The sequence below is a fragment of the Schistocerca piceifrons genome, chromosome 7, assembly GCF_021461385.2.
Source record: "Schistocerca piceifrons isolate TAMUIC-IGC-003096 chromosome 7, iqSchPice1.1, whole genome shotgun sequence".
In the NCBI taxonomy this organism is placed as follows: domain Eukaryota; kingdom Metazoa; phylum Arthropoda; class Insecta; order Orthoptera; family Acrididae; genus Schistocerca; species Schistocerca piceifrons.
In genome coordinates this window covers 283,288,166-283,309,355 of record NC_060144.1, presented here as the reverse complement: position 1 = coordinate 283,309,355, position 21,190 = coordinate 283,288,166, and the positions used below count along the sequence as shown (strand labels likewise).

At 39.6% G+C, this 21,190-nt stretch overlaps 1 protein-coding gene across 3 annotated transcripts in view; it reads left to right on the top strand.

The window, feature by feature from the left end:
- Positions 1-1,902: 1,902 nt before the first annotated feature.
- LOC124804853 (D-threo-3-hydroxyaspartate dehydratase-like) overlaps positions 1,903-21,190 on the top strand; it is a 125,268-nt gene continuing 105,980 nt past the window's right edge. The window contains exons 1-2 of one of the 3 annotated variants that reach the window (XM_047265209.1): positions 1,912-2,023; positions 6,269-6,409. Coding sequence is in view for 2 of the 3 variants with exons in the window: in XM_047265206.1 (XP_047121162.1) it covers positions 2,817-2,859 (43 nt within the window). In the remaining variant the exon portion in view is untranslated. Of the gene's footprint in view, positions 2,024-2,640; positions 2,860-6,268; positions 6,410-21,190 lie in introns of those variants that run through there. The other 2 variants (XM_047265207.1, XM_047265206.1) reach the window with 2 other exon arrangements.

The window sequence follows — 21,190 nt, the reverse complement described above, 5'->3', positions numbered from 1 at the left end:
AATAAAACGTTGCGAAGAGGGTTTCCAATTTGAAGTTATGAAATACTGGCCTGTTGTACCCTCACAGCCTAGAGGTGGGGTCCTATGTGCCATTGAATATTCAAGTGTCATTGAGTAGCAAGCCATAAATTTTGATTGCGTACCCATTCCTATTCCTCCGATAACAGTTCCTTCTGTGATGAAACAAAGAAAATGCTTCAGACAAATGTTTTTTTAGATTTTGCCGTAGAGTCGCAATCTGCAAGAAACAATGGCGCTTCCCACTGAAGATTTCGAAGTTACCCCTCGCCACCCACGTACTGTGAAGGGTGGAATTATAACTTTTTTTGATCCGATGTGTAGTTTTCGAGATATTTCAATGTCTTCAGGCTCCCTTGAAGCGATCTAAAGTATAAGATTTCCTTTTATTATCATTAGTTTAACTATTTCTACTGCTAAAGTTAAATATGTGCGCTGGCTTTATCATTTTGTGTATGATGTACAACAATTTTATGTCAAAATCTATAGTTTGGAATTGCTGGTATGATTTTCTGCATCTAAAAGTTCGTGACCCTGCTCTGGTGTATAAAAACCACCAGAGTAATGTTACTGTATTCAGCCATGCTAAGTAAATTAGTTGGTGTGCAACTATAGGATATCAAATATCCTACCCTGTTAAATTTGGTAACCTGCTCGATTATGTTACTGTAAACTACAATATCTAAACGAACTGGACATTGCATTTAGATTTATTTAAGGATATTGCGTGCCTGTATTTCGTTAGAACTTTCTGAATTTACATAGCCAAAAATCCGAAATGTGCAGAACTTCATAATCATCTTATTGTTCTGTTTCTATCAAATTAAATAGGGGATGCTGAGAAAATTAGATTAGAAAATAAGACACCAAAAGTATTTGACGAGTTTCGCTGTTTTGGCATCAAAATGACTGATGATGGCCGAAGTACAGAAGATATAAAACGCACTGGCGATAGCATGGAAAGGACTTACAAACTGAGGAATTCGTAATTGGCGAACATAAATTTAAGTGTTAGAAATACTTCTTTGAAAGCACTGTATTTGTCTGGAATGTAGCCCTGCACAGAAGTGAAATGTGAAAGATAAGCAGTTCAGACAAGAAGAGAATAGAAGCTTTCGAAACGTGGTGCTACTGAAAACAACGCAGAGGATTATATAGGCAGATCGAGTACCGTAACTAATGAGAAGGTACTTATTCGAATTCGGGGCAAAAGAAATTTATGCTACAATTGGACTACTAGAAGGGATTAGTTGATTTGACACGTTGTGAGGCATCAAGGAATCGTCAGTTTGGTAATAAAGGGAAGTTAGGGGGTAAAAATTGTTTAGGGAGACGAAAGGATGAATACAGTAAGCATGTTCAAACGGATGTGGGTTGCAGTAGTTACGCAGAAATATAGACACTGGCATAGGATAGGCTAGTATGCAGAGCTGCATCAGATCCGATTTCAACAACAACGTTCACGTATTGTACAGAAGTAATACAAAACATTTAAAAACATTTAGTTACTGCCGGATAGAGGCCTCGCAGTTCATCCATTGCTGCTACGCGCCCCACCCGACCTTGAATCGCCCCTTGCTACAATCTGTATCTGTAAGGACTCCGTAATACATAAAGGTACGTCCTTATCAAGGAAAGATTCATTGATAACGTTCTAATCGCAAAAAGTTACGCAATTTGGTACTCTACAAGTCAAACATACCATGTATCTGCAATTCTGGTGCTAGCCATTAAAAATATTAGATATTTCGCTCTGCAGGGATTCATCTTCCGTGTCACAGAAAACTACGAAAGCTTGTGAATTCTGGCCACTAATTTATCTTTTGGCGCCAATATACTTCTCTCGCCGCTGGCTTACGACTGTCACGTGCTAGCTGTTGTCTGAATCGAGCAGCTGTTTAGTTCGCGTCGGCCTTGGCGTTAAGAGGAGTGTGTCTTCTGTGCAAGACGAAACTGTTATGAAGTAGTGTATCGTCTGCGCAAGGCGAACCTGTTACCATGTCAGGTACGGGTACCGTATTTGTTTCTGTAATGAGTAACAATAATAATAATAATAATAATAATAATAATAACAGCAGGATGCGGGATGTAGTACGTATCACGCAAGTTATTTTTTAACACAGGCAGAAGTACAGCATGTTACTGCACTCTTGACAGTACTGTCATACTGTCACTGTTACTATGCCTTCCTATTTCACTCGTACCGGAACTGAGATGCGTAGTAGCTCAAGTTCACAACTGAAACCATTGGTGTCCACAGCTTGCTTCTTTATGTATAATTGTATATTGAATGACGAATGAAGCTACCGTAACGTTATTTATTATACACAGTGCATCCCTTGGCAAGCGTGTTAATGTACATACTATACCAGCCTACACTATACTATAGAACAAGTTTCAACAGATGAAAAGAGTGATCTCGGATAAAAACCAACAGATGAGCATCAAGGATAAAAAAAAAAAGATGAGCTAATCGTTTTCTCACGGCCGTTTCCGTGGGCATGGAAGAGTTGACTTGGCCTACATCATCATATGCTTCCCTGCGTGCAATGTATGATCAATATGATAATAAAATTACTAATTGCATATAGTTGCTTACAACTGAAGCAGAGGTCCGGAGTTCGATTCCGAGTTTTACTGAGGTGAAAAGCCCTGAAACAGAGTCTACTCAACCTCGTGAGGCCAGATGAGGCGCTACTTCAATAAATAGGCAATTAACACGCACCCACCAAATTGATGTGAAGTTTTCACCATGCTGGGAGGCACGCTATACTTGTTTCTTAAGGCGAAATGGGGCAATGGTGGTATCAAGACACTCAACATTGTGTTCGAGGAAAGCAGGTGGGGCATCTTGCCGGATGGTGTTACTGTAATGAATATTGTTCGTCGACGAAATATTGTTTAAGAAATGATAGATTTGCGAGATGGTAAGTTATAAATGTATTTACGCAGCCTTGTAAGATGGAAGAAGGAAAGTCACACTTCAACTATGGGTCAAATAGTGAAGGATAAGGCACAGACGATGAGTCAAGCGTTATAAATCAATAAAAAGTTACAAGGAGGGGCCTCAAATTCGGTAACTTCTGTCTGGACTTACACAATACCTTCAGTTCTTTCGAGACATTTGACAAATGTGTACAGCCAATGCAAGCGGAACACACAATTTTTAGTAACGGCGCACTCAAAAAATTAAACGCCAGAAACATAACAATAACAGTTGAATCATTGTTACATAAGACAGAAATAAAACAGTGCGATGAATGAAAATTACACCCACACCATAGGCCTGGTAGGCGCCCAACAATTGATAAAATATTGCAGTAAGCTCTATATGCATTGCATTTATTACAGCAAACACTGTTTTACGTAAAGCAAGAAATTAAAATCTTTTACTGGGTGGGTAGGACCACACCAGAACAATCTTTGTTATTAGTTAGTATATATATATATATATATATATATATATATATATATATATATATATAGTGTCCAGACTAAAAGATGTAGCATGATGTAATGGGTGGGAAAAGGAAAGAAGATTAGGGTTTAACATCTTTTTAAAGTTAGTAGATCCTAAAGGTAATATGTCTAAATCAACATATGTCCGAAACTGAAAATATCAGTCTCTTCAATAAGTTTACAGACTACAAAATGGCTACCACCGTAGAGCTAGTGGTTATAGAGCCTCTTGCATACCAGTTACATCCTCAGTAGACTCTGAAAGCAGAATAACTTATATTTGAAAGTTGTGGTCTTCAGTCCTGAGACTGGTTTGATGCAGCTCTCCATGCTACTCTATCCTGTGCAAGCTTCTTCATCTCCCAGTACTTACTGGAGCCTACATCTTTCTGAATCTGCTTAGTGTATTCATCTCTTGGTCTCCCTCTACAATTTTTACCCTCCGCATTGCCCTACAATGCTAAATTTGTGATCCCGCGATGTCTCAGAACATGTCCTACCAACCGATCCCTTCTTCTAGTCAAGTTGTGCCACAAACTCTTCTTCTCCCTAATTCTATTCAATACCTCCTCATTAGTTATGTGATCTACCCATCTAATCTTCAGCATTCTGCTGTAACACCACATTTCAAAAGCTTCTATTCTCTTCTGGTCCAAACTATTTATCGTCCATGTTTCACTTCCATACATGGCTACACTCCATACAAATACTTTCAGAAACGACTTCCTGACACTTAAATCTATACTTGATGTTAACAAATTTCTCTTCTTCAGAAACGCTTTTTTTGCCATTGCCAGCCTACATTTTATATCCTCTCTACTTTGACCATCATCAGTTATTTTGCCCCCCAAATAGCAAAATTCATTTACTACTTTAAGCATCTCATTTCCTAATCTAATTCCCTCAGCATCACCTGACTTAATTCAACTACCTTCCATTATCCTCGTTTTGCTTTTGTTCATGTTCATCTTATATCCTCCTTTCAAGACACTGTCCATTCCGTTCAACTGCTCTTCCGAGTCCTTTGCTGTCTCTGACAGAATTACAATGTCATCGGCGAACCTCAATGTTTTTATTTCTTCTCCATGGATTTTAATTCCTACTCCAAATGTTTCTTTTGTTTCCTTTACTGCTTGCTCAATATACAGATTGAATAACATTGGGAGAGCCTACAACCTTGTCTCACTCCCTTCTCAACCACTGCTTCCCTTTCATGCCCCTCGACTCTTATAACTGCCATTTGGTTTCTGTACAAATTGTAAATAGCCTTTCGTTATCTGTATTTTACCCCTGCCACCTTTAGAATTTGAAAGAAAGTATTCCAGTCAGCATTGTCAAAAGCTTTCTCTAAGTCTACAAATGCTAGAAACGTAGGTTTGCCTTTCTTTAATCTTTCTTCTAAGATAAGTTGTAAGGTACAGTATTGCCTCACGTGTTCCAACATTTCTATGGAATCCAAACTGATCTTCCCCGAGGTCGGCTTCTACCAGTTTTTACATTCGTTTTTAAAGAATTCGCGTTAGTATTTTGCAGCTGTGCGTGTATTAAACTGATAGTTCAGGAATTTTCGCATCTGTCAACACCTGCTTTCTTTGGGATTGGAATTATTATATTCTTCTTGAAATCTGAGGGTTTTTCGCGTGTCTCGCACATCTTGCTCACCAGATGGTAGAGTTTTGTCAGGACTGGCTCTCTGAAGCCTGTCAGTAGTTCTAATGGAATGTTGTCTACTCTCGGGGCCTTGTTTCGACTCAGGTCTTTCAGTGCTCTGTCAAACTCTTCATGCAGTATCGTATCTCCCATTTCATCCTCATCTACATCCTCTTCCATTTCCATAATATTGTCCTCAAGTACATAGTCCTTGTCTAGACCCTCTATATACTCTGCTTTCCCTTCTTTGCTTAGAACTGGGTTTACATCTGAGCTCTTGATCTTCATACAAGTGGTTCTCTTTTCTCCAAAGGTCTGTTTAATTTTCCTGTAGGCAGTATCCATCTTACTCCTCATGAGATAAGCCTCTACATCCTTACATTTGTCCTCTAGCCATCCCTGCTTAGCCATTTTGCACTTCCTGTCGATCTCATTTTTGAGACGCTTAAGTTCCTTTTTGCCTGCTTCATTTACTGCATTTTATATTTTCTCCTTTCAACAATTAAATACAATATTTCTTCTGTTACCCAAGGATTTCTACTAGCCCTTGTCTTTTTACCTACTTGATCCTGTGCTGCCTTCACTACTTCATCCCTCAGAGCTACCCAGTCTTCTACTACTGTATTTCCTTTCCCCATTCTTGTCAATTGTTCCCTTATGCTCTCCCTGAAACTCTGTACAACCTCTGGTTTAGTCAGTTTATCCAGGTCCCATCTCCTTAAATTCCCACCTTTTTGCAGTTTCTTCAGTTTTAATCTACAGTTCATAACCAATAGATTGTGGCCAGAGTCCACATCTGCCCCCAAAAATGTCTTATAATTTAAAACCTGGTTCCTAAATCTCTGTCTTTACATTCAAAAGTTAATCATCAGGATATGTCACACCCTTGGGTACTGTATAGGCACTGTATTCCTAGATAAATGAAACATTATTACATACATTAAAAACTGTTATATATGTTAACTTAACATAGCTGTAAGAACTGATGACAAATGTGCTCCACATTTAAAGAGTTAGACAGCCACAAATGGACTAAATCTAAATTTTGACCAGTGCACAAGAGTGACACAAACTGTTTCAACATGTATTGATAATATTGTAAGGAGCTATAATTACACTGTAAAAGAAAATTTTATTCCAGATTTTGGTGTATCAAACCATGCAGCACTGTCTGTAGGTTATCACTAGCAAAATTAAATACCGGCTACACAACAAAAATATGTAGGAACTTCAGTCAAGAAAATGTGGAAGTATTTATTACAAACCAAAGCCTAACCATGTGGTGAGCCAGCAAACATACTTCAACAAATGACAGATATAATAACTTTTTTAACAAAAGTCATGAGTATTTTCAATGAATGCTTCCCTTTGTAACAGTATGGACTAAGTCTGACAAAAGTAGAGCATGAATGGCAAAATGAATTAAAATATCCATCATTAAGGGGAGGAAACTGCATATGGATGCAAAAGTTAATCAAAACCCTGAATTACTTAAGTATGTAAACACGTACAAAAAAATTGACAAAGTAGTTAAGGATACAGGGTACTTCTCTGGCTCAATATTAAGTAAAGATCAACACCTATTTCTTTCAGGTGCTGTTTATAATGTATATTTGTACAGATTTTTTGTTGATACTGGTTTTGCAGCACACTTTCTAAACATATTAGAAGTATTTTGAGTATTTTTGAACCTGCTTAGGGTTATTAAAAATTACAAAGAAATTGATGCAATTTTTTCCTCAAAATGCTTCCTCAAATTGAGGTACCATTTAATCCAATGTTATACATTTGAAGGAGACCAAATTTTACCAGATATGCATGACATGATGGATGAGGTACTAGACTTACTCAATTCCATCTATTATGTATATTACAAGGTTAAAAAATATCACATCTTACACTTTAATTTTTATATTTTTTTCCTAATAAAAATGTTATTTTTTCTGTGGTTTAGTTTATTTTGCAATAAAGCTTAGGTCTACTACACAGGTATGGACTATTGCAAGTTACAGAAAAAAAATTTGTGCAATGTATTATAAACTTCAGGAAATATTTGTACCTTAATTCTGAAAAATACAACTTGGGGGAAATTGCGAATGAAGGTATGAGTCCAATTAAACTGTGCCTCAGAACATTCCTGAAGCATAGTCTTCATCATGCAGCATTTTGTCATCTTCAAGCTTCCTCTTTTGTACTTCTTGCTTCTTTGGTAACTTGAAGAGCTAATCTTTCACTTTCATGCACCCGTTGTCTGTTGATTTATTAATTTATTGATCTATTTTCATCTACAGCTGCACAATGTGCAAGAGATATTTGTTTTTTTTATTAACAGTTTTACCTATAATATACCTTTGTATATAATAACACATTAATATATCAAAATATATCAATTAACGATGAATACTTAAATAAATGTTGTTACCCTATATACAGAGAGATAAAATACAAATGTTCTTCTGAATGAGTCTACATTGGGTAAACACACAAAAATTTAGTTTTGTAGGTATTCATTTACTGTGTAAAGGCAGTGATCAATGAAGTACGGCTTCAGTTTAAATTTGAAGTGACCAATGTTTTGTATGTGTTTAATGGAATCTAGTAAGGCATTCTATAGTTTGATAATAGGATGGATAAGGCTGTTTTGAAATAACTTTGTGTTGGTGCTGTGAACATGTACATCCAATTTTTGTCTTGTATCATAGCTGTGTATTGTGTGATTTTGAGTGATGAGAGGTATTTTTGTATGTAAGTTTTGCTTTAAATACGTTATATTTTCAAGTATGTATATGCAAGGAAGTGGCAGGATCATCCTTTTTTGAAACAGTGATCTACATGATTTGCGATTATCTACCCCTTTCATTATTCTTATAATTTTTTTTTTAATTTTGAATGTTTTGATGGCATCTCCAGAATTTCCCCAGAACATAATCCCATACTGGAGGTGAGAGTGTACAACTGCATAATATACACACTGAAGGATGTTTTAGCTGGTACAATTTTTTAATATACGCAGCACAAAACAAGAAGTACTTAATTTTTTGTTTATTTGCTCAATATGTGCTTTCCATTTCAAGTTGTTTTGTAGATGAAGTCCAGAAATTTGGTACAGGCTGTTTTGGCAATTGTCTGTCCGTATAGCTCTAGATTGGGTGATATCAGATTTTTTGTTTGTGCTGTGTGTATATCCATAGCTACAGTTTTTTCAGTGCTTATTATTAAGTCATTGTCATCAAAGTAACATGTTAGCATGTCAGTGGCTTCTTTTATGTTTTTTACAAGAGTTTCTTCTGAGTTTCCTGCAATTAGAACACTTGTATCATCAGCAAATTGAAATATTTTACTGCTGTCATTGCTTTTATTTAGGTCATTTACATAGAGTAAGAACAGTACAGGACACATTACTGATCCTTGTGGCACTCCATATTTAACAGTCAGTAGCTTGGAATTATATTTCCTTATGACATTGTCCCATTCTTGATCTATTTCCACATATTGTTCCCTGTTCTTAAGATAAGAGCTGAGCCAGTTGTTAGCTGTTCCCCTAATGCCAAGATTTTCTAGCTGGTGTAGCAATTTGTCATGATTTATGGTGTCAAATGCCTATGACAAATCTAAAAATATGCCCATTGTAAGTTTTTTGTTGTCTAATGCTATCAGTACCTCTAATAGAAGGGAGTGAACTGCAGCTTCAGTTGAGCGATTTGCTCTAAATCCATGTTGAGATTCTGACAGAATGCCATTTACCTCTAAGAAGTCTGTTAGCCTCTTATTGAAAAGCCTTTCTAATATTTCTGAGAAAAACAGCAGAAGTGCCAGTGGTCTGTAGTTGGAAATGTCTTCTTTGTTTCCTTTCTTGTATAATGGCTTTACTTTTGCTATTTTCAAACATGAAGGAAAAGTTACTGTAGCAAAAGATAGGTTACATAGGTGGGTTAAGGGCTCAGTAATAAAGTCCCCACACTTCTTTATAATGAAATCAGGTATATCATCCACACCTGCAGAGTGTTTCATTTTGAGACTTTTTATTGTAACCTGTACTTATTCTACATTTGTTGGGTACAGAAACATTGATCTGCTTGAGACTTTTTCCCCTGTTTCTGTATGCTGTTTTCTATTAGAAGTCTGTTGTAGTAGTTTCTCTGTTACATTTATAAAATAGTTATTAAACATATTAGCTACGTCCTGTGGGTTATTAATGGTTTCCAAGCCAGCCTTTAATACTATATTATTAACTCTACTTTTGTAAGATTTGGTTTCTTTTTTTACAACTTGCCGGATTGCTTTGGTTCTGTTTGAAACATCTTCTATGTATTTGTTATTGTCTTGTTTCTTTGCCTCCTTTATTACTTTGTTTAAGATAGATTTATATTTTTTAAAGTAACTATCAAACTCCTGAGTTGTGTTGTAGCTTCTTGCAATATTGTGAAGGTACCATTTTCTAGCACAAGATTTCCTTATACCACTAGTAATCCACCTGTTGCTTTTAGTGGTTTGCATTGTTTTGGTTTTCAATGGAAAAGCAAGACCAAAATAATATTTAAAAATATTCATGAATGTCTGAAATGTATCATAAATATTTTCTGTACTATACACTATCTCCCATGATTCTTGTTGGAGATAATTCTGGAATGTTTGTACTGCAGTATTACTGAAAGGTCTGCCCACATGTGTAGTCTTCCTCATATAATTATAGGATGGATTAGTGTTTACGCAAAAGCTTATAGCCTGTGCATGAGGGTTTGCCAGTACAGCTTTAATTACAACTGATTTATATTTTGTTTTGGAGCTTATTATTATTTGGTCTATGGTAGGGCTAGAATGATTCGTTTCACGTGTAGGGGAGTGGATTGTAATCTCCAAATTATTGGCTGTTAATATGTTCATCAGCTCAGATTTTGAATTGCTTCGCTTATTGAAGTCTACATTTAGGTCTCCACATATAAGAACTGTTTTTCGATTTGTTACTACTTTATTTAGTAAAGTATCAAGCTGAGTATTGAATTTTTTTAGGTGGGCATTGGAAGATCTATATAAACATATTACAATTAACTTGAATGCTGGAATTTCTATGCCTGATATTTCAAAATCTTTCTCAATGTTTAAGGATTCAACATTGTCTAAGTTATTGAATTTGATATCTTTCTTTATGTATATGCAGTTCCCTCCACATGTAAACCTACTTCTACAAGTTTGTGCTACTAACACATAATCCGTTATTTTCACTGTCTTTAACTCATTTTCTTTCAGCCAGTGTTCAGTTAAGCACAGTATATTAACGTATCTGAGTTCACTTGATGGCAAGATTTCAAGCTCTCTTACTTTATTCCTAAGTGACTGTATATTCTGATGAAGAAGAGTGACCTGGTGAGATTTTAGGTTTGTTCTGACTGTACTTGGTTTCCAGTGCCCAGTTCTTCTTGTCACACGCAAGCAATTGATATTCCTTATTAGAGCCACATTTTATGCCTAAATTTCTTAGGACTCCCAACCTTCCTATCACTCCATCCTTGAAACATATCACTGCATCTAGTACACTAACTTTTAATGTATTTAGTCCTACAAAAACATTCTTGGGTAATCTTTTCCATACACAATGGTTGAAACTTTAATTTGTCTTCTGAGTGTCCCATGAAGACATGTAATAAGCAAAACAGGGCCACTCAAGTCTCTAAAAATTGGTTTTATTTCATTGATAACAGGCTCAGGAAGAGAATGCTTATGATGGTATATTTGACCACTTTCTGTTGCTTTTTGGTAACCATACCAAGTATCTACTCCTTTAGGGCAAAGTCTGTGAACAGGGTGGTCATCTGTGGACAACTTATGAAAGTAGGTGGCCCATACAACTTTTCTCATTGCTGTAACATCATTCAGAGATGCAATTTGTGTAATGGCCAGTTCATAATAACTCTGAAGAAGGTCTATTTCAGTTTCTGTCATTCTGCCTTGGCCAGACAGAGATTTTCCAACAGGTAACAACTTTCCTTTCATTTCTCTTCATAACTTCCTCAATCTAGCACCCATCCTCTTTTGCACAAGTCCACAACACTCCAATTTTGTTACCAAGGTATCACCATAAACATTGAACCCATTAATTTTATTGAAAGCTTTAGAGTCCCGATCACCTAGGTACTTCGTATATCTAATGTTATAAAAGGACACTGACATCTGAAATATTTTTGGAGCTCAATCACACTCCATACCTCCACTGTAACAATCTTAATACTTAGAACACTGACTTTCAATATGTCCTTCAGTATCACCATGGCAGGTGTCGCAGTACTTAGATAAGCGCTCAACATCAGCGACTTTTCCATTCTCCAGAGAAGTAGCTCTTACAACACCGGTCAAGGAATGATGTCCGAAATAATACTGGTTTCTGTAACAGAAATGAAGGGGGCACGGCAGCATACATGACCGTAACATTATAATTTGATATGTATAGGTCATTTTTCATTTGAAACCCTGTAATGTGTGTATATATATATATATATATATCAATGTAATCAGGAAAGACTATAGAATTTAATAAGGCATAAAAAAGATTTCTGTTTTTCAACCATTTATAAGTACCGTGTATCCTTAAACTAGCAAAGTGTGCTTCAGACAACAGATTCAATTCAGATGCTAAAAACGTATCAACATCTGTGTGGTCTGTTATAAAAAGTGCAGTTGGCAGTGAAATGGAGAGAAACTGCCCTTGTAGACTAATGTTAAATGGTAGAACTATTCCAGATCCCAATGCCATATATGGATACTTCAATGATTCCTTCACTAGTTGTAATAAAATTGGTGACCGCTCACCACCAAATACAGATCCTAGTATGACAGAGAGAAACTGCTCAGGTTTTAAGTTTTCCCGAGTTTCAATCTCTGATGTTATGAAAATCATAATGCCTCTAAAAAAATTTAAATCCATTGGGTTGGTATGAGGTTCCCACTAGAATACTGAAAATAGTCTTTCGTAGTATGACACAACCACTCTACCTCATAATCAACCAGTATTTTGATGAAGCATGTTTTGCAGATGAATTAAAATATATTGAACTTCAGCCAACTCATAAAAAGGGCAAATGATGAAAAGGGACTATCTCATTGTTATCAGTTTCTTTCATAAATATTTGAAAGAGATATTCGCGATCAAATAGCAAATTGTAATTAATGTCACAACATTATTTTACACAGCATTATTTTACATAATTAATATGGTTTTAGGAAGGGGTGCAGTAAAACCCACACAATAAATGAAGTGGTCTCAAAAGTTAGCAGATGTCTCTACAATAGTATGTGTGTAGAGGCATCTTTTGTGACCTCACCAAAGCCTCTGATAACGTAAATCATGACAATATTAAGGCCATGGCATGAAAGGGAAGCAGTGGTTGCGAAGGGAGTGAGACAGGGTTGTAGCCTCTCCCCGATGTTATTCAATCTGTATATTGAGCAAGCAGTAAAGGAAACAAAAGAAAAATTCGGAGTAGGTATTAAAATTCATGGAGAAGAAATAAAAACTTTGAGGTTCACCGATGACACTGCAATTCTATCAGAGACAGCAAAGGACTTGGACGAGCAGTTGAATGGAATGGACAGTGTCTTGAAAGGAGGATATAAGATGAACATCAACAAAAGCAAAATGAGGATAATGGAATGTGGTTGAATTGAGTCGGGTGATGCTGAGGGAATTAGATTAGAAAATGAGACACTTAAAGTAGCAAAGGAGTTTTGCTATTTGGGGAGCAAAATAACTGATGATGGTCGAAGTAGAGAGGATATAAAATGTAGCCTGGCAATGGCAAGGAAAGCGTTTGTGAAGAAGAGAAATTTGTTAACATCGAGTATAGATTTAAGTGTCAGGAAGTCGTTTCTGAAAGTATTTGTATGGAGTGTAGCCATGTATGGAAGTGAAACATGGACAATAAATAGTTTGGACAAGAAGAGAATAGAAGCTTTCGAAATGTGGTGCTACAGAAGAATGCTGAAGATTAGATGGGTAGATCACATAACTAATGATAAAGTATTGTATAGAATTGGGGAGAAGAGAAGTATGTGGCACAACTTGACAAAAAGAAGGGACTGGTTAGTAGGACATGTTCTGAGGCATCAAGGGATCACAAATTTAGCATTGGAGGGCAGCGTGGAGGGTAAAAATTGTAGAGGGAGACCAAGAGATGAATACACTAAGCAGATTCAGAAGGATGTGGGTTGCAGTAAGTACTGGGAGATGAAGAAGCTTGCACAGGATAGGGTAGCATAGAGAGCTGCATCAAACCAGTCTCAGGACTGAAGACCACAACAACAACAACATTAAGGCCACTACAATGTTTGTATTATGTCAATGATATGACATGCCAGGATCAATCTGATACCATTCTTTATGCAAATCACTCAACAGTGATAGTATCCTGTAAAACTGATGAATACTTAATCCACCATATTGAGCAGACATTTGGGGAAATTAAGCCTTGCAAAGGCAGAAATTATTCCACCACGAAACAATTAGCACAATGTATAAGTGAATTAAGCTATATGAACAAGAAACTGGACATGGCAAAATGTGTCAAATTCTTTGGAGTATTAAGAAATAAAAATGTGTTTCGGAGTTATCATACAGACAATATAGTGAGTTGACTGAACAGTTTCATATGTAATATTCATATCTTAAAACAATAATGGAAATTCCTGTACAGAGCAATATGTAAAATAAGTGAAAGAAAACAACTCTTCTGTAGTGGATCAGTGTGTGGAGCACAGTAACACACAACAGAAAACATCGTTCACTCTCACTTCTCAGCATTAGCTCTTATTCCACCAGTAGTACACACAATCACACACACTCCTGTGGCCATGGCAAGACTAATTGCTCAAAAGGTAGTGTGCGTACTATTTTCAGCTATGTGTTACTGCACTTGACACACTGATGCACTACAGGTGAGTTATTGTTGTTTCCTTACTTTACGTTGTGAATGTCTTACATAGTATCACTGATTTATGTGAAAAAAAAAAAAAAACCTAACTGTACGTTACTCATATTTTGTTTCAGTAGGTAGGTGTAGTATAATTTTCTGGGGGGAGATCTGAGCAAACTTATCCACTGAAAGCGTTTAGACTGGAAAAAAAGATCATCTGAGCCATCGTGAGAACTAAAAAGAAACAACACTGCAAACATTTGTCTGAAAAGCTAGATCTAATGTCCATTCCATAACTTTGCAGAAGCTCTCCTGCGAACCTCTCAGGAGAGCTTCTGTAAAGTTTGGAGGGTAGGAGATGAGATATTGGCAGAAGTAGAGCTGTGAGGACTGGGCGTGAGTCGTGCTTCGGTAGCTCAGATGGTAGAGCACTTGCCCGCGAAAGGCAAAGGTCCCGAGTTCGAGTCTCGGTCGGGCACACAGTTTTAATCTGCCAGGAAGTTTCAAGGATCTCTTTGTTGGAGAGGGTGCAAACCCTGTGTACCAATGTTTTGAGCATACCGTTCTTCTGATGGCAGCTCTCTGCCTGTTAGTATAGGTTGGTGTGCATTTTCTTATGGTATGTGCTATGGCTCAATGTGCCATCCTCTCTGATGCTTACCAGCACATCCAACTCCATCCAATTTGACTTCCAAGGTAAAATTGATTTTCTGGTGTATGGAATTGAGACATATGAGGAAATCATTCCACTTGTGTCTTCCAAGTGGCCATATGATTAATCTGTCATCAGTATACAGAAAGAAACAGATATGTTTTCATTGGACTGATTCCAGGGCTTCCCCAAGGAAATTCTCCTCATGCATGTTGGTAACAACTGGTGAATGTGGACTCTTGCTACTCCTTCCATTTGCTCATAGTAACCGTTGTTGAAAAGAGTGTGTCAGTGTCAGTGTCAAGATATGCCAAAAGGCGCTGGTCACCTGTGTGTCAAATTTCTGGCTAATAAGTTCCAAATATTCGTGTAAAGGCAACTCTGTGGTGTTGTTTGAAGCTTGACTTTCATTTATATTATTGATCTGGAAAAGTTAAAACTTATTTAATATGAAAATGAACAAAATGAACATTTGATTCCAAATATGCTAATAAATCATACAATGAGCGAGGAGGGGCAAATAAGGCAAGTTACTCCTATAATTTTAATTTTGAATGTCTGGAGATTTTCTCTTTCCCAACTGTCTGTTGGCAACCTGTCAAAGACTTTTGCATCAAATTTTGTAACTTGATTCTCAACCAAAGATGCATAGCTTGTATGTAAATTATTTTTACTTCTAGTACTGTGGTTGTAAATTTACAGTTTATCCTAGAGTCACTCCTCATATTAACAACAAATACCAGTTGGAAATAAATACAGGATGTCCATAAAAGAATGTCCCTGTTATAATGTTAAGTTGAACACATATATTTCAAAATGACACAACACATATAAGTCACTGAGCAAGTTGACAAAGCAAGACATGTGAACACGGTAACATTCGAATGAGCACTGAGTCCAAGTCTAGCGGCCGCTGGCTGGTTGGCCGCTTAGGTGGCGCGGCTGCTGCATGGCTGGCAGACAGCGCTGCATGTAGAGGATGTGTGTAATTGCGCGGTGGCACTTTGAATGATCGGCGAGTCACAACACTTTTCCCCCCTTTAAAATTTTTGCACTGGTCTTGATAGAGGTGGCCTGCAGATTGCTAACGTCCATAGGTGTTGTTTGACTGGCTGTAAAGTCTCGAGGAGGCGGCTTCCCGTACGGATGGAAGTGTCCCTGATGATAGTGGGTCGAAATGACAGGAGACGTAGGGGTCGGATCTGCTAGGGCCCCCATGCACCAATCTGCCCATTGCGGCAAGTCCAGTTGATATAACAGGAGACATGGGCGATGTGTCGGCGTCCGTAGGAGAAGGAGGCGAGTAGATTGGCTCCGACAGATGATGGTCATCCGGTTCCTGCATGGGCACGTCTCCTGGTGGCGTCCGTTCTTGTACTGGCACTGATATGACGGTGAGAGGGCTGCGTTGTGAGTAATGAGAGATGCCAAGATCCCGAGCGTCAGGTAGAGCCGAAGGTGGTGTACCAGCATTCGGAACAGGCGTTGCCAGCACACAACGCCGAAGCTGGTCCGAATGACGCACTGCAACACCCGTGTCCGTCTGGATTTCATACAGGCGTCAGCCACGGTGTCGTAAGATGTGGCCCGGACTCCATTTTGGCCGCCTGCCATATCCCCGTACCCAGACAAGGTCATCGGCGGTGAACCGACCAAGCGAAGGCACCCGCAGCCGTGAGGTGGAAGGGCGCAGAAGATGAATTAGCGTGTGGGGCTGTCAGCCATGTAAGAGCTCAGCCAGGCTGTGGTCGCCCATGGGGGTGAAATGGTAAGAAGCCAGAAACTGGAGAAGTGCATCATCATCAGCAGCAGAAGAAGTCAGGAGTTTCCGCATATGAGCCTTAAATGTGCGGACCAGTCGTTCAGCCTCACCGTTTGATTGTGGATGGAATGGAGGGGCCGTGACATGCATAACACCGTGAGGAGCACAAAAATCCCAAATTCAGAAGAGGCAAATTGCGAACCATTATCAGTAACAAGAGTAGAGGGAAGGCCTTCCAAAGAAAAAATGCGGGCGAGAGCACTCGTGGTTGCCGTGGTGGTAGGCGACGTGCAACGGACAATGAAAGGAAAGTTAGAGTAGGCGTCAATTACAAGGAGCCAATAAGTACCTAAAAAGGTCCCGTGAAGTCAGCATGAATGCGCTCCCAGGGCGTCTCAGGCGAAGGCCACAGTGACAAAGATGACTTCGGGGCGGCGGCCTGTGACGCACAAGGGCCACAGGCAGCGACCATGTGTGCTATTTCAGAGTCGATGCCAGGCCAGTACACATGATGGTGTGCCAGAGATTTGGTGTGAGACAGACCCCAGTGCCCTTGGTGAAGGAGGTGCAAGACCGAAACACGCAAAGACGCAGGTACCACGACATGTGGCAAAGCATTGTCGGTGGAAAGGAGGATCCCTAGCCGTGAGGCGGTAGCACAAAGCGTAGTAGTTCTGCAACGGGTCAGAAGTCTTAGCAGACGGACGATCTGGCCAACCCTTCTGAATACAGCATAAAACCCAGGAGAAGGTAGGATCAGAACCCGTAGCAGGCGCCAGCCGGTCCCTGGTGATGTGGAATCCATCCACAACCCGCTGCTCAGCAACATCCAGGTGGAAACACAAAAGTTCGTCCCTATCGAATGCCAGATCAGGACCCATGGGAAGGCGAGACAGTGCATCAGCATTCGCATGTTGGGCCCTCGGCCGGAAATGAATCTCATAATTGAAACGAGACAAGTAAAGAGCCCAACGCTGAAGGCGGTGTGCAGCCTTGTCGGGAAGTGACGATGATGGATGAAACAAAGAAACAAGTGGTTTGTGATCCATCACAAGATGAAATTTGGATCCATAGAGAAAAACACCAAACTTATGAAGAGCATAAATAATGGCCAAAGCTTCTTTTTCAAATTGAGAGTACTTTTGTTGGGCATCCGTGAGTGTTTTGGAGGCATAAGCAATGGGTTGTTCAGAGCCGTCAGAAAAACGGTGCGCAAGGACTGCACCGACCCCATATTGAGAGGCGTCCGTGGCAAGAACAAGATGTTGGCCAGGTCGATAAGTAGCCAGGCACGGGGCCTGTTTCAACGTAGTCTCCAATTTCTGGAAAGCCGCATCGCATGATGCAGACCAGTGAAAAGGTACGTTTTTATGCGACAGGCGATGGAACGGCTGAGCCACTGACTCAGCAGATGGTAAAAACTTGTGATAGTATGCTATTTTCCCCAAGAAGGCCTGCAGTTCCTTAACAGATGTAGGGCGAGGAAGGGCATCGATTGCAGCGACAGTTTGCTGAAGTGGACGAATACCATCCCGAGAGAGTTGAAACCCCAAGTAAGTGATAGACGCCTGAAAAAATTGTGATGTCTGAAGATTACACTTAAGACCGGCAGTCTGTAAGCCATGAAAAAGTTTTCGGAGGTTCTGAAGATGTTCTTCAGTGGTGGAGCCAATGACAAAAATGTCGTCCATGTAATTTATACACCCAGGGACAGGGAGCAATAATTGTTCCAAGAATCTCTGAAAGAGAGCAGGGGTGCTGGCAACCCCGGATGTCAATTGTTGGTATTGATAGAGGCCGAAAGGCATGTTAAGGACCAGAAACTGCCAGGAAGCAGTGTTGAGAGGGAGTTGATGATAAGCTTCTGACAGGTCAATTTTAGAAAAATACTGGCCTCCCGCAAGTTTAGTGAACAATTCTTCAGGTCGGGGCATAGGCTAAGTGTCGATGAGGCATTGCGCATTTACAGTGGCTTTAAAATCGCCACAGAGACGAATATCACCTTTGGGCTTAGCAACGACAATGACAGGAGAGGACCACTCACTGGAAGTGACAGGAAGCAAGACCCCTGAAGTAGTGAGACGATCCAGCTCCCGTTTTACTTGATCACGAAGGGCCACAGGAATGGGCCGAGCCCTAAAAAACTTAGGCCAAGCAGTGGGTTTGAGTGTGATATGAGCTTCAAAGTCGTTTGCACGGCCTAACCCAGGAGAAAAAAGGGATGAAAATGTCATTGACAAGGAATCCAATTGAGCATAAGGAATAGCATTAGAGACGATATTGACAGAGTCATCTATGGAGAACCCAAAAATGCGAAAGGCATCGAAACCAAAAAGATTCTCTGTGTTACTCTGGTCGACCACAAATATGGGAACAGTGCAAATGACGGATTTCTAAGATACCTCAGCATTAAATTGTCCCCAGAGAGAAATCTTCTTCTGTCCGTCCGTAATTGCCGAGTGACAGGTGATAGAAGTGGTGAACCCAACTGAAGACACGTCTGATAATTAATGATAGTGGCAACAGAACCAGTATCCACCTGCATGCGAACATCTCGACCAAGTATTTGGGCAGTGAGGAATAACTTCCCTGAAAGGGAAGAGGCACAATTGACAGACAACACAGAATCAGAATCAGCGTCATGTTCATGAACATCATGTATGCGGTCGGCTTTGCAAATGGAAGACACATGACCCTTCTTTTTGCAATTGTGACACACAGCCCAATATTGGGGACAATCCTCACATGAATGTTTTGTAAAACACCGCTGACATGAAGGAAGTTGCTGGGGGGTTTGCTGCATTTTCTTAGAGGGTTGTTTACGGTTAGGCCGAGGCTGCACGTGGGAGCGTACTGCGGCCACATCGGCCGGCGGGGACGCACCGCACGCTTCGTCAACAGTGCACAGAGGTTGTATTTCCCCAACGTCACCCCATGCCTCTATTTGTGCCCCAGCGGCGCGAGAAATTTCAAAAGACTGCGCGATGGATAGGACTTCATCTAGAGTCAGATTTGCCAACTGAAGGGCACGTTGCCGAACTTGTCGGGTGCCGACCGGATAATAGCATCCCGTACCAAGGATCTGGCATAGGATTCTTTGTGAACGTCAGTAACAAATTGACACTTTTGACTGAGGCCGTGAAGTTCAGCAGTCCAAGCGCGATAGGATTGATGCGGTCGTTTTTGACAACGATGAAAGGCAACACGAGAGGCTACCACATGTGTTTGCTTTTGAAAATAGACAGACAGAAGTGAGCACATTTCAGCAAAGGACAAAGACGCAGGATCTTTCAAAGGAGCCAATTGCGATAACAACCAATACATTTGAGGCGAAATGCAGGAAAGGAACAGAGACTTACATGTTTGTTCATCCATGACATGAAATGGCAAGAAGTGCTGTCGAAGACGTTTTTCATAATCAGATCAGTCTTACGCCATCTCGTCGTAAGGAGGAAAAGGAGTTATAGACAATGACGAGAAACGCCCCGCATTTGATGCCGCGAATCACCGATGTTAGAAGCGCTTGCTGTTCAATGAGACTTTGCAATAGTTGCTCGACAGTAGCCATGGAAACCTGTGGGTCAACGATGAAAAGGAAAAATCCCATCCTCGTCGCCAATTGTTATAACGTCAAGTTGAACACACATATTTCAAAACGACACAACACATATAAGTCACTGAGCAAGTTGATAAAGCAAGACATGTGAACACGGTAACATTTGAATGAGCACTGAGTCCAAGTCTAGCGGCCGCTGGCTGGCTGGCCGCTTAGGTGGCGCGGCTGCTGCGTGGCTGGCAGACAGCGCCGCACGTAGAGGACGCGCGTAATTGCGCGGTGGCACTTTGAATGATCGGCGAGTCACAACAGTCCCAATTATAAATTTTGATACTATCAACTATAAGCATTGTAGAGTGTTGTTTCAAGGTCACAATTAAAGAGGAACACAAACAGTTGTAGATAAGCATATGCTTGAGTACCACTTTGTTGTTTTCCCACTTGCAGTGAAACATAGGCAAAATGGCCACTCCTGAGCCTGAAGTGTTTTCTGCTCTGAAGTTTGCTAAGAGTGAATCTGTAATTTGACTTCAACATGCATTTTGTTTAAAGTTTAATTGTGATCTCCTACATGGCAAAAATATCCACCGATTATATTATCAATTTGGAAAGACTGGACGTATGTGTTATGGGAAAAGCAAGGGATGACCAAAAGTATTTGAAGGGAATGTTGACTGTGTCATTGCATGACCTTTGTAGTCATAAATAGTCTATTCAGAAAGCAAGTTTTGAAGTTCAGCTGTCAAAGGTGACAGTGTAGGAGGTTTTAAGAAGACATTTACACATATGCCCATACTGGTTACAGTTGGATATGCTTTAAAACCAAATGGCTATGGTGTATGTTATAAATTTACAAATGAAGTGTTGCAGGGGGAATGTGGCTTTTTGATCATGTGGTGTTGTAATGAGACAACATTTCATCTAAGTGCAAAGGTAAATACCAATAATGTTTATATCTGGAGATCAGAATATCCTCATGAACCTGTACAGTATCAAAGAGATTCCCCAAAATTAAATGTTTTCTGCACTGTGTTTCGACGTCAAGCGTACAGAGCATTTATTTTCGCTGAAGCTACCATAACAGGTCTTATCTGGATGTGTTGCAAGAACTGCTCTTTCCCCAATTAAAAGCTGAACTTGAAAACTTTATATGGCAACAAGATGAAGCCACTTCCCTTTTCCATATCTTT